The sequence below is a fragment of the Blastocystis hominis genome (genome assembly GCF_000151665.1).
Source record: "Blastocystis hominis, Singapore isolate B (sub-type 7) whole genome shotgun sequence assembly, scaffold_13".
Lineage (NCBI taxonomy): Eukaryota > Bigyra > Opalinata > Blastocystidae > Blastocystis > Blastocystis hominis.
Window position 1 is genome coordinate 194,568 of NW_013171820.1, and position 13,776 is coordinate 208,343.

General features: G+C 45.7%; 1 protein-coding gene across 1 annotated transcript; it reads right to left on the bottom strand.

Annotated features, from left to right (window-relative positions):
• Positions 1-4,267: 4,267 nt before the first annotated feature.
• Positions 4,268-10,516, bottom strand: GSBLH_T00001699001 (uncharacterized protein; the record flags this gene model as incomplete). Its single annotated transcript, XM_013040138.1, has 1 exon — positions 4,268-10,516. The coding sequence occupies one exon, from the start codon at positions 10,514-10,516 to the stop codon at positions 4,268-4,270; it is 6,249 nt and encodes a 2,082-aa protein (XP_012895592.1).
• Positions 10,517-13,776: the final 3,260 nt, after the last annotated feature.

Here is a 13,776-nt window from a genome sequence, read left to right on the forward strand (position 1 = left end):
ATATTATAGAAGTTTTGTATTATACAGAACCTAATATAACACCAGTTGAAAATAATACGGAACCCAATATTATTGAAGTGAGATTGTTTGAGAATCCTTTTATGGAAGTGGATAATACTTTATTAGTATTTAATTCTGGGACCTTTAATGCATTAATGTGCAGATACCCAAGTAATTGTAACAGTTATGAATTTGATCAGTTGCAAGAGTTGAAACTCGGAGATGATTGTTTTGAATCAGTACAAACATTCCAAATCGATGGATTGAATCAATTGAAAACTATCAAAATCGGAAAGAATTCATTTACTCAGGCAAAGAACAGTACTGGACGTAATAGATCGAAATCATTCCACATATTGAATTGCAAATCATTGGAATCCATTCAAATCGGTGAATATAGTTTCAGTGATTTTGGTGACTTTGAATTGGAGAATTGTCCACAATTACAATCCATTCAAATTGGTACAATTGGAAGTGATTCATTCAATTTCTATTATAGTTCATGTGAGATTCGAGGTATTGGTATGATATTGAATATTTGAATGATGCATAGATCTTCCAAATCTACAATCCATTACATTAGGTGATCATGCATTTGGAAATGGTGCTGAATACTGTCTGTATAATCTCAATTCATTAGAGGCAGTCGAAATCGGCGATGAATGTTTTGAATCAGTACAAACATTCCAAATCGATGGATTGAATCAATTGAAAACTATCAAAATCGGAAAGAATTCATTTACTCAGGCAAAGAACGGTACCGGAAGTAATAGATCGAAATCATTCCAAGTATTGAATTGTGAATCATTGGAATCCATTCAAATCGGTGAATATAGTTTCAGTGATTTTGGTGACTTTGAATTGGAGAATCTACCACAATTACAATCCATTCAAATTGGTACAATTGGAAGTAGGTCATGCAATTTCTATTATAGTTCATGTGAGATTCGAGGTATTGGTATGATATTGAATATTTGAATGATGCATAGATCTTCCAAATCTACAATCCATTACATTAGGTGATCATACATTCTATTATTCCTTCTCAACAATAATAGAAAGTATTGAATGAATTTGAATGAAATGATTGATATAGATCTTCCATCATTACAATCCATTCAACTTGGTGATTGGGCACTTGAAGGAAGAATGAATGATGATTCTTGTTCATTGACACTTCGAAGTAATAATGAATTGATTGGTTATGATTTGCTTTGTAGATCTTCCAAATCTAACATCAATAACTTCTGTAGATCGTAGTTTCCGTAATCCTCGTGTAGTGACATTGGAAAGTATTTCTGAATATTGAATATTGATAGTATTTAGATATTCCAAAACTACGATATGTCGATCTACCTGATTCATTCGAGGTAGTTCGATCGAAATCAATTTCGAGTATAGTTTGATTGATTTGATTTGATTCATAGATGTTTCTTCGATTCTCGCTGATCTTGTCTAAAACAGGAGAAGGTAAATTTTCAAGATTAGCATTTATTTCGCTTGTTTGTTGTACTACCACCTGCACAATAGACATGTACCGCTCATTTTGTTTAAGGAGGTGGATAACGAGTTTCCAGTTCTCCAGTTTATATGATCTTTCATTTCTCATTCCCCTATTTCTCAAGCTTCTTCTCTCCAAAAGAAAAGACAACATTGACAGAAATAACATCTACACAAATATCTCAAGATGTTTATTAATGTGTGAAAAGAGATATAATCGTGACAAAAAGTATATCCCTCACAAAAATAGATATCACAAACATTTTATCCATAAGTATCTCGTTTTTTACTTTCTTCTTGCGTATGGATAGATAATCTTACAGCCCTTCTCAACACCAATTATCTAATCATCCACCTAAAAATAGATCCCTTCACTTTACAAAAATATTCTCTGTATATCCGGATCCTCATTATTACTTTGGTGCTGATAACTGGATTCCATGCTTACTTCAGGCAACTTGAAACGGGGACTAAGTCCAGACACAAAGAGTTTAGTATTGTTGGTACAGTCGTTCAATTTCATAGCAGGCTGGACTTCGTCTTTATTCTCTGGGGGTATGCGCTCGGGTATTTCAGAGGGTTTAACCTCGGATATTTCAGAGGGTTTAACCTCGGGTATTTCTGGGGGCATGTGCTCGGGTATTTCAGAGGGTTTAACCTCGGATATTTCTGGACTAGTTAAGCAGTGTTTATTCTCCAGAAACTCGATCTTATTGGGGAATTTGGAACGAAATTCATCAAGTTCTACCTCCTCCGTTTTAGCATCTGGATGTGCCTTGGCAAAATGCGTCTCTCTCTCTTTGTATTTCCCTTCGATCCATTTGATTTCTGATATTGTTTTAATCCCCGTTTCAAATCTCCTTTCGTCATAACCGGAGTAAAAGATTACTTCACCTTCTTCAGTTTTAAAGTCTTCCTTTAAATACCGACACACAAGTAGCCACTCCCTGCCACCTTCATCCTTGACAATCGCCCATTTGTAGCAGTCCCTTTCAATCTTTTGCTCCGATCTACCTTTTTTATATTGTATGACCTCCTTCTTATTCTCGATTCGACATAAGGTCATTTTTCCGTTTTCGGTTTTGCAGCAAGTAACCATATCATTATTGTTCAGAAAACAACCTTCGTAAATAACACCCCCAATTTGTAGTTTGCCATATCCATAAAACTGAACATCTTCATAACACACGAGTTTACCTTCATACTGTATTTGATTCTTCTTTGCAATAATCTCGGTATTAAAACGAGGAGCATTATCCTTACCCTTAGGATTCTTTCTTATTATAGTCCAATCATTACTTTCCTGACAAATAGCACCAGCGATCATGCCCTTAGAAATATTGCAGCTTTGGGCAAGAATATTCCCACCCCTTTTAACTGTTATATAATTTTTAACCTCATAGCGAAGCTTATCGATTTCTAGATCAAATTGAAGCCCAGCAATACCATTTTGGAATAGAATACCATTCACAAAAAAACCCTTTTGGCCCTTATATTCTCCATATCCATGAGGGACAAAAGGAAGCAGAGAGTTGCCTACCGTAATTTCTTCCAATAATGCCTTTTTCTCAGGACTCTCTATTGAAATTACTCTCGTGTCGTAGTTAAACTCAAGCATTCGAGAATAATTCATTACCCGAGAAAAAACATCCTCTTCTACAGGTTCCTTCTTAAGGATTTCCAAAATCTGCTTTTTCCAGTACAGCTCTAGTGAGTTCCGAGTAAACATTCTACCTTTATAAACCTCCAGTCCATTAACTTTAAGGACCCCTCTCAAAGAACAGCCGTCTAAAGATTCTTTAATCCCCTCCACAGTAAACTCAGGATCCTTCTTCCATGTAAGTTTATAATGGTACTGGTTCTGTTCCATCTGCACTATTTCCTCGTAAAAATCTTTCTTCCGTATAGAGTAATCATGCAGATCTTTCAAAGCGTATTTAGAGCTCGAAGAAAAAAATTCCGCATCAACATCTTTGATTCGAAATATTATATCTCCACTTGCCATAGTGTTAAATTGCCGTGCTTTGCGTTAAAACTTTCGAACCTTAACGTGAAAAATGAAAAACAGTTTATTGTATTGGGAATCAAGGATTACTGTGAAACGCTTTGAGTGGAACATGGCGCACAGTTTGTGTTTTTTGTAGCCTCCTTATTTTTAACTTCAAAGATATCAAAGTACTAGTGACTTGTACTACTCAGCTGACTAATAACTCTGAATGTCATCGGTTGTACATAGTATGATTGTTTTTGTTTAGTGTGTTGTTTTGAAATATCATACAAAGAAGTGAATCAAAACTCGAAGTTGTCTCTCTCTCTCTCTCTCTCTCTCTATATATATATATATATATATATATATATATTTGTTATTACCATCTAGTATGGAGATTTCCATACGTATACTATACAACTCATAATTATCATACTCACCACCATTATATATATTTCATTATTATTATTATTATTACAAACATGAATACTCAGAATCGCTTATTTCTTCCATATCTTCGTCGGACTCGCTGAAATCATCCAGCCAATGAATATGGAACGCGTTTGTCTTCAAAAAGCTATCGACTTCACTTTGAGCCATCAAGTTTTCGCTTGATGAAAGCACCTCAACGAAGCGTCGAACCGACTCCTCGCGCTGGTTCTTCGTCTTGAAAAGCTTCATCCGATTGCTGGTCAGATGCAGGTTACGAATATCTTCCTTGTTGCATTTCGACTTGAGCTGCTTAAAAAGTTCACTACACATCAAAAACAACGACAAAGCCTACTCTAACGCTCCATAGCGAATATAGACATTCCACCGAGCGGGATTCTCTCCTTGCGACACGACTTCCAGCTTGTACTTCGTGATCTTCTTCTTCACTCCCGTCTCATTGACTTCTTCTCGCTTTTTGTCCACCAACCGCGCGCTCTTCACCTTCAGGACTCGCAGATCCGGGGCCTTCCGACCACCCTTCGTCTCCGTGTCGCGTTCTTCACTGCTGGATGCCTCGGAGTGGATTTCGGGAAGCATGCGACGCACACTCTCTGCGATTGCGTCCTTGGTCATGAAATCCACGTTGGTGCAGTAGTGCTCAATCTCGGACGCGAGCTTCTCGGACTCGAAGAGAAGCTCCACCTGCTTCAGCTTCAATTCTCCATCTACCTTGGAAGTCACCGTATTCACCATGGCACTCAGATTCTTCATCACCTCGTTCTTCTGCTTCGAGTTCTTCGGAATCAACTCCAGCTCCTGCCCATGGCGGTGGATCTCCAAGTTGCTGAAAGGAGAAACGCCCAGGATCTTCGCACTCGGAGACATCAGCACCAGTTCGTGCGTTGTGAGAAGAACAATGTTCGACCCATTGTCGACTGCACAATGGATCACATAGCGCTCGTTGGGTTGCAGCTCGATTCCCGTGCCGCGATTTGCCTTCACGAGCAGAGCGTTTCCGCTGCTTAAGTGCTGGTTATACGGCTCCAGCACGTCATCCAGCGGGATGTACCGCGGAGCACGCAGCGGCTCCACGACCTTCTCTTTGTGCGCGATGTCCTTCACCGTATTCACCACGTTCGTCACGCTGTCGATCGCTCCCGTTGCAGTCTTGGCCGCAGCGCCGATCAGACCCTTGCCTAAGCCAGCCGCAGCGCCCAGCACTCCCTTCTCCTTAAATCCGGCACCCGTTTCGGTGAAGATTCCGGTCGCGCCCGACCATATGCCGTGAACGAGGTTCGATTTTCCGGCGGCACGGTCGGCCTGGTACTCCTCGCTGAAGGCCAACGCCGCCAAACCGTCGCTCGCAGCTCCCGTAATCTTGGTGACCGAGTTCAGAATACCGTAGGACGTCATCGACAGCAATTTCGTCGTGCCCTTACCTAAACCTCCCACGAAATCGCGCGGTCCCTTCATCAGACCTTGAATGGGCTCCGTAAAGAAGGCAGTGATTCCGTCACTCACGTCACCAACCAATTCCACAGGATTTCCGATCATGTTCAAGGAACCAATGATCTTGTAGGACTGCTTCACCACTTCCGCACCATAGAAACCCACCACCTTCATGATAAAGGCGTAGATGTCCGCATAGTAGTTGCTCAGATAGAACGAACGCAGGTTAATCGGAGTGTTCTCCATGTTGCCCAGCAAGTTCACGATCGTGTTCAAGAACGCGATCAACGGCATCAAGCGGGGGTCCTGAGGCAGCAAGGCGGAGGACAGAGGAGCGGAGGGGTCATTGCGATACGAGAACTTCATATTAATTGGCTGAAGAATGAAGTATTCCGCAAGAATGTAGGACTTGCCGACCTTACCAGAGACCACGTTGGCCGGAATGAAGGCGTGGCACTCGTCCAAAATCTTACGACCATCCACCTCCTGCGAATCTTCCATCGATAACGCCAAGTCCGAAACGACACTCAGCAATGCAGTCAAAATCGCACTGTCTACTGCACAAACCATGGGCTGCAAATAGAGTCCCAAATATTCGATAATGGTAACAGATGGATAGTACGGCATCGATACAGAAAGCTGGAATAACGGGTTGATCTCTGGACCCTGGTCCGGATTCTCCGGATCATATTCAGGATTTGGCTCGCCAGCTTCCGTCGATCCCAAAAGAACGTTGTACTTTGTATTCGGAAGATTGCTGTCGATCTGGAACTTGAGTACCGTCATTCCCAGCGAAATTTTGTTGCTCTCGCACATAATGAGCTCCATTTTCAACGACTCCATACACATGTATAAGATCTCGCGAGGGAAACTATCGACCAACGAGATGCCAACTCCGCCAAAATTGATATCCACATGGACTGTCTCCGGATCAACCACATCACTCTCCTCATCCTCAGAAGCCAGATCATCCACTTCTTCGTCTTCGTCTTCGTCTTCACTAAAGTCGCTTTCGTTTGGCATCGGTGAGATTTTCGACTCGATTCGCTCGACTGCCTGACTCATATCCACACCTTCCTCCTGTGCCTTCGCGCATTCCTTCAGCAACGAAATGATCGAGACTTCTTCTTCCTCCTTCTTAAGCTTCAAGAACTTCGACTTCTTCTTCTGCTTCAGCTTGTACAGCACCACGTTAAACGGATCCGCAAAATCGAATACGACTTCGCGCTGAGCCGCATTCATACCTGCACGCATGCGTAGCAAGTGGTTATCATCGCCATTTTCTAACGTTAACAGCTCTTCCTGCTCTTCCTTCTTCGTATCAAACGGTTTCGTCCAGTCGGACCCGAGCGTATCACACTTCACACTCAACTTGATCTCTTTCGTTGGCTCAGGGCAGTGATAAGGCAGAATGCATCCGGCGGGCAGCATCGTGACCTGATTCGTCTCCTTCTCTCCCAGACGCAAGCTGAGATCATACTTGGTTCTGTTCGAGATGTACATACCCGGAGTAATGATGACAATGTTCGTCAATGCGTAGACAAGCGGAGCATTCTCCACAATTACTCCAAAAACACGCTCACAGCTATTGGAACTGCCCTTTTGCTTACTAGGCATGCAGAATCGGAGACTCGTTCCAATGAGAGCAAGCGAGACGCCATCATTACAATACTCAGAATCCGCCGTTTTGAACTCCATCACCTTCGAACGGCTCTCCGAACTCATAAACGAGAACATGTAGGGCTTGAGCAGCTCCTCCTTTCCGAACGAAACGTCGGTGGTGTCGAGCGTGGGGACCGCCACTCCGGGCAGCTGAAGAGGTTCGCTCGACTTGGCACCCTTTTCGTGAATGAAGATGTCTTCTCCCGTGCGGTTAATCACCCAGAAATCGCAGTACAGCTGCATCGTGAGAATGCCCGTGATGTTCTCGATCGCCTTGTAGGTCAAGCGCAACTTTTCTCCGTTGGGTCTCTCCAGCATTACGGACTGCTGCTTCTCCTGAGGGAACGCAACCATCGAATCCTCCAACGCAGAGAACTTCGTGAAACCCTCCGGACGCACAGCGATGCGAACTGCTGCTTCCTCTTCGCTCTCAGCGTTCAGCGGCACTCCATTGTACTTGATCGACTGGCCCTCGGACAGAAGGCCCGAATACTTCTCCTGCTCGTTGAAGTAAATCTTGTACTCCAACGGAACAGGGAGCAGGTTTGCGAGCGACATCACGGGAGATAGAATGATGTGATAGAGCGTCACAAACTGCTTGTTGTAGATATCGTAAATGTCCTTCGACTGGACACTCACATGGAAATACTTCGGGAGCGAGGGACTGCCGACGTTTATGCACGGCTGGATCGTATTCTCTATCAACTCGGGACTTAGGCGCATGCTGTAGTTACCAATCTGCACGGACGGGCTTTGCATCACGCTCAGAGGGCAGTATTCGATGTCACGGTGGGCCATTGTAATCTTGGTCGCAGCGCTAGGAGCCATCGTGTTGGTGAAGGTGATCTCCAAGTCCTGCTCCGTGAGGTTCTCCACGCAGTACTGCGAGGTGATGTCAATCACCTTCCGACCCTTGATCACCCGATTGTGAACCAAGATATCGAGAGTCTTGCCCTGCGGGTTCGTTAACTGCTCATACACGACGCGATCACGATCCACGAGGCAATCGATCTCGTTGTATCCCTCCAAACGGAGACTGATCAGACGGTCGGGAATCTTCCGATATTCCTTCTTGAGGAACAGCAGCGTCAAGGACGGATGGGCGGGCATCGTCGTCTTTACACCCTTGCTAGGCACTGTAAACCAGCTGGGAGCATACGAAGAGCGAATTCTCTCCAGCTCGGCGGAAGATACAGTTCGAACCGTCGCAAGGCTCGTTTCAATGGATTGGACCAGGGACTCTTGACGGGCTGAGTCGAACTGTTCGATAATGACAGAGGAATCCCGATATTGCAAGCAGCACGCGATAGGGAAGATATGACCACAAGTGGCATCGGTCTTCTCAATGCTGTCCGTTTGTACTACCAAATTTTGACGCATCGTGAATACATCGTTCTGGAGAAGAGGAACGTGCTTAAATAGGCGGATGTGCGGCTTCACCGAGTGAAGCTCTAACCAGCGGCAGTGTGTGCGATACGAATCCACAACGTCCACAACGCCTGCATACATCACATGGTCCGTCGCCTCCTCTTCAAGCTTCTTCTTCTCCATCTCCAGCATCATGTTGTTAATGTCTCCATCCTGCTTGATGCGATACTCCAGCGTATATCCCGTGCTATTCTTCACACCCACATAGAAGTTGTTCGTCATCTTTCGCTTGCCACTCTCGCACGTCAAGAAGTCGTTCAACATATCCAGCAAGGAGGAAATCAGGGTTGCCGTCAAGTTCATCTGCAGAATGCGAGGAGCATCGAGCTTCACATGCATTGCCGTATCCTCTTCCTCCTCCTTATCACCGCCCGTGACACTATCATATGTGTAGAAGTCGTGCTCTTCCTTATCCTTTACCTGGCGCACATGGATTCCCATGTCCCATTTCTCCATGAACGGTTCCCAAATCGCCTGGCTGGCCTTATAGTAATCTGAGTAGAAGGCGCTGTTCACATGAGCAAAGAGGTTGTTGCCCATGCAAGCTCCCACCTTGATCTGACTCACGTTAAACTGGAGCACAGGCAGGTCGAACTCCTTGGCATCGTTCACCAGAATGAAGGAAATCTTTTCAAACAGCACATCCGCTCGGATGTGCATCACGCTCGCGCTCGGAGGCACCGGCTCTGTCTTCGCAACCTCCTCCTTTTTGGCACGCGCCGGGGACTTGGCCTTGCTGTCCTCCACATCCGCCATGTCGCTGATTCTTCCCATAGACACAGGGGATTTCTCGAGCGAAGGAGGCGTGCTCACGATGGCGGTATTGCCGGACTCGTCTTCCTTCGCCTTCGGAAGAAGGTTCGTAATAAAGTTCAAAAACAGCTTGGCATCCAGAATTCCCAGACGGATTGTCAAATCAGAGCCCTTTACCGATGCGGTGATGTTCTTGAGGAAGTCTGTGAGAGCCACATCGATGTCCACTTCAAATGGATAAATGGCATCTTGCACGTCAGTCACCATCAGACGCAGCTCCGAGTTCGAACGCAGACCACGCAGCGAGTTCACGCTCAACGAGGTCTTCACGTCCATGAAAGGAGTGACATGCGCATCCAATTCGACGCCAAAGCAGAACAGGAACACCGGCACCGTCTCGTCCTTCCACTCCTCGCAGATATAGACAGCCATGCGCTGCATGTGAAGCGCCACAGTGATGTTGGGGATCAGAGATGCATCGCTCGCCTCTGGCTCCTCTGGCTCCTCCGCTGTGGGCTGTACGCTCTGTCCCTCAATGCACTCGCTATTGATTGCAGGCGCAGCGGACGCAGTGGACGCAGTCGATAGAGCCGGTCTCGATTGGGAGACCGACGAGGCCGCTTCGGTGAACGCCTCCGACACACGCGCGCCAACCGCAGTTGCCCAGTCGAGCATGTCAAAGATCCAAGGAGAGGGCAGCATAGCCACCTGACCCACAAACATCGATACGGCAATATCCATTACGACCTCGTCCTGCTTGTTATCGTTCCGAATCACAACGTCGCTCACTTCCCGCAATGGCTTGTTGGTCAAGTCCACGATCACAGAGAAGGCAGGCATGTTCTCTTCTCCGATCTGCAAGAGCGTTCGGAAGTTCGAGTAAAGGGGAGATTCAGGACGAGAATCGCGAATCGTGATCATCTTCAAAGACACGGCCGCAGAGATATTCATGTTGTGCATATAGGCCTGAACACTCAAATCGTTGATGGACACAGCAGCAATGCTTCCCTCCACAGTACCCACATTCGAGCGCATCTTCTTACTCGACTGAACGCCTTCATAGCCATGGTTGCCTCGGAACAATTCGATCGTAACTCCTTCAAAGAGAAGGTTCACATGGATTCGGTCTGCAATGTTTCCATTGTGCTCCACGGGAGGCTTCTCCTTCTCTTCGACTGGAGGTAACGCACTCAAATCAATCGTGGAATCCAGAGAAACGGTCGAATCCGAGCGAGGCAGGAACGAGTCATCATCGGGGGAATTGTTAATATGGTCCAATTCGGCTTGAAGCGCCTCTTCTTCCATATGACTCAGATGGGCCGATAAACGATTGCTCTTTCGACTCACAATTCCTCCACGATGTTCCGGAATGGGAATCACGTCAGCAGAGGAAGTATCCACAGATGTCGCTACGCCAGAAGATGAAGCGGGAACAGGAGAACGAGAAGAAGAAGGAGAAGAAGGAGGAGGAGGAAGCAACATGACGACCGGCTCTTCTTTGAGGTTTTCTGTGAGAAGATGAATCAATGCCAGAACCTGGTCTTCTGAGAAAGCCAGCACGATATGAGAAAGATCAACCGATGCCTCCGTCTTCACGGCTACGATCGCAGTCACAGCTAGATCGATTGAACCCATAATGGTTTGGACCTTTCCATCCAGCGAACTGTATAAGGAAACGCCAGTAATCTCAATCGACACCTTGTTCAGGGTATAAACTACCGAATCCTTACGGATTTCATTGCTGCGCTTCTTTCTTTCAGGGTCCGTATTCGAGATTTTGATGCATCCAAGACGCATGGCTAAGTAGTCGGGCGAATTCGAGGACTTCGGGATAATCAGCTTGGTATTGGCGATCATAACATCGACACGAGGCAGTTCAGTTGGTACCAAATCATCGTTGGGATTCGGAAGGATAAACTTCTTCAGATTTTGCGTCACGCCATGCAAATGCTCCAATATCTGCGTCTCTCCCGACTGCGCCGCATTCGTGTTGATGTACGACAAACCGATCGTCTTCGCGGTATCAAGGACGTTTCCGACAATCTGAGTGGTGATTTCTGGGTTAGGTTCCTTCGCTTCTGCTTCTGCTTCTGCTTCTGCTTCTGCTTCTGCTTCTACCTTAACTTCTGGCTCTGCCTTAACTTCTGGCCCAGACAAAAGCTTCAACCCATCCATGATCGGACCATTCATAACATAGTTCAACACCTCTGTGATAAAACGCATGCGTACTGTGAGGATCGGAGCACCAATTCGGCATCCCGCTTCCAAGCTAAATCCGGGATAACTCGGCCATCGATCATCATTATACAACTTTACTCCAGCATCAATAAAATCATTCTTGGCACTGTCTCCCATGGTCGCATCGTGACTGATCGAAACCACGGAAGAATACAATCCGCATCCACTTGTCAAATCCCTCACCGATGCATCATGAATATTAAAGAAGAGCGAAATCTTCGCAGCACAAATCTCCACTTTCGTCTGAATGTCATACACTCCAGCACGCATAATAGGACCCTTGCCTTCCGTATCCAGCATGATCTGAGCGGCGTCCATGGAGAGATTAACGACGATACTCTTGCGCTCCCAGTTTGAGGGAATTGGCTTTGGAGGCGCGGACACTAATGAGTCGGAGTATTCCTTCAACTGCTTCGTCTTCTCGTCTGCTTTAATCGCCGCCTTCTTCAGTAACTCCATTACTTTCGGAGAAGGAGTGATGAACCGCAGCAGACTGTAAATCAAGACTCGACTCAACACAATGTTCACCTGGCCTAGCGCCACTTTCACAAAAATATCCTGCTTACTATACTTGTACAAATGGGAACTGGCAGGAACCAGCACGACTTCTGTCACAAGCAAAGGCTTCCGAATAATGTCGTTTGGATGACCGTCATCCCCCACATCACAAACGCACATCATATATCTCGTATCCTTCTGCAGATCGCTTGACACAGTATCCTTAATATGCACATCCAGCACGCTCACACCCGCAGTTATCATGGCACTGCTGACTGTGGATTGCACCTTGACCTCATTCACGCAAAGGGCCATAATGTGCTCTGTGTCCTGATGCGGAACCATGTCATTATTGAGCCGAAGCTCAAAGGAATGAAGCATAACACTCGCATCAACCAGCATGTTACGGTAATGGCACTCAGAGTCGACTCGTTTGTTCAATTCATCAGTACTCTTCTTAAGACGGAAGAACACCAAAGCAATAGACGCTGCTAAGAACAGCAGGATTAAAAGCGATGGGAAGAACATCTGATAGAGTGCGATTGGAAAAGCACTTAAGAATAGGAGCAAAAACCCAACGCGCATATACGACGAAAGAAGATAGTTTGCCATAAAGCACGCGAATGGAATAATACCGAATACATAGTGATACTCGATATTCTCCACCTTGGGATTCTCATTCTTCAGCGCAGATGTTGGTTGAGGCGGACTGGAAGCAGAACCATTACCAGCGCTGCCATCCTCAATTTCCGGAGGACTTGCGCTCTTCGGCGCAGGATCCGAAGGCAGCGAATTCAGGAAATCATCCACAAAGCAAGCAATATTCTCATACTGCGACTTTTCAATTTCTAAATCAACCTTAAAAATATCCAACTGAACGCGGAGCATGGGCAAAGGCGTTCGATACATCTCCCACAGCATTTCGCACATTTCTCGCGCACGAATTCCAACAGGAACCGTGTATTCTGCCTCCTGACTGAGCAGGTTCCGCACCTTCTTCGGGAACTCCTTCCTTGACTGCGCCAACTCAGCAGGCAGATCCATCCCTTTCAACAGCGAGAGAACCTTCGAATCGATTGCGTCGCTCTCCGCTACATTCAGTCTTCCACACATTTCTTGTAAGCTATCTTCAACACTTCGGTGACGATCCTCCACGCGGCGAAGATCGCCGATTATTTTCACTTTACAATGCAAATCGTCCAGCAAGTGATCGTCCGGATCATATTGGATTACACTTTTCGATTTGCTCGCTTCTTCTGCACTCAGGAAAAAGGCTTTCATCGAATCGACTATACATTCCTTGTCTCTGTCAGCAAGTAGCTCTTGGTCGTTTAAGCACCAATACAGAGTGAGACCATCCATACTGAAATTCTTGCGAACACTCCACTTCGGAGCCTCTTTGGACACTTCCATAGTATCCAAAACAATAGACTCGAGACCTACTCCCAGAGAAAAAACAGGAATGGGAGACTTCGGATTACCTTCTAAGCGAATGTGTAATCGATTTAGGCGGAACTCGAAATTGTTTGCAAGAAGAGTTGCGAACTGAAAAGCGTCACTAAGATCAGTCAGACCACGTTTCTCCACTTCCTTCGGCGATTCCTCTTCACTATCATCGCCATCCTTAGAGAGATCTTCCTTGTCAGTAGTATCCTGAGGAAGATCTTCTTCGTCATCGACAGCCTCATTGAGACCTTCTTCATCCTTCGAAGTATCTTTCGAAGTATCTTTCGAAGTATCTTTCGAAGTATCTTTCGAAGTATCTTTCGAAGTACTCTTGGGTGCATCCTTAGGAGCATCCTGAGGAACATCCTTCAAAGTATCCTTCA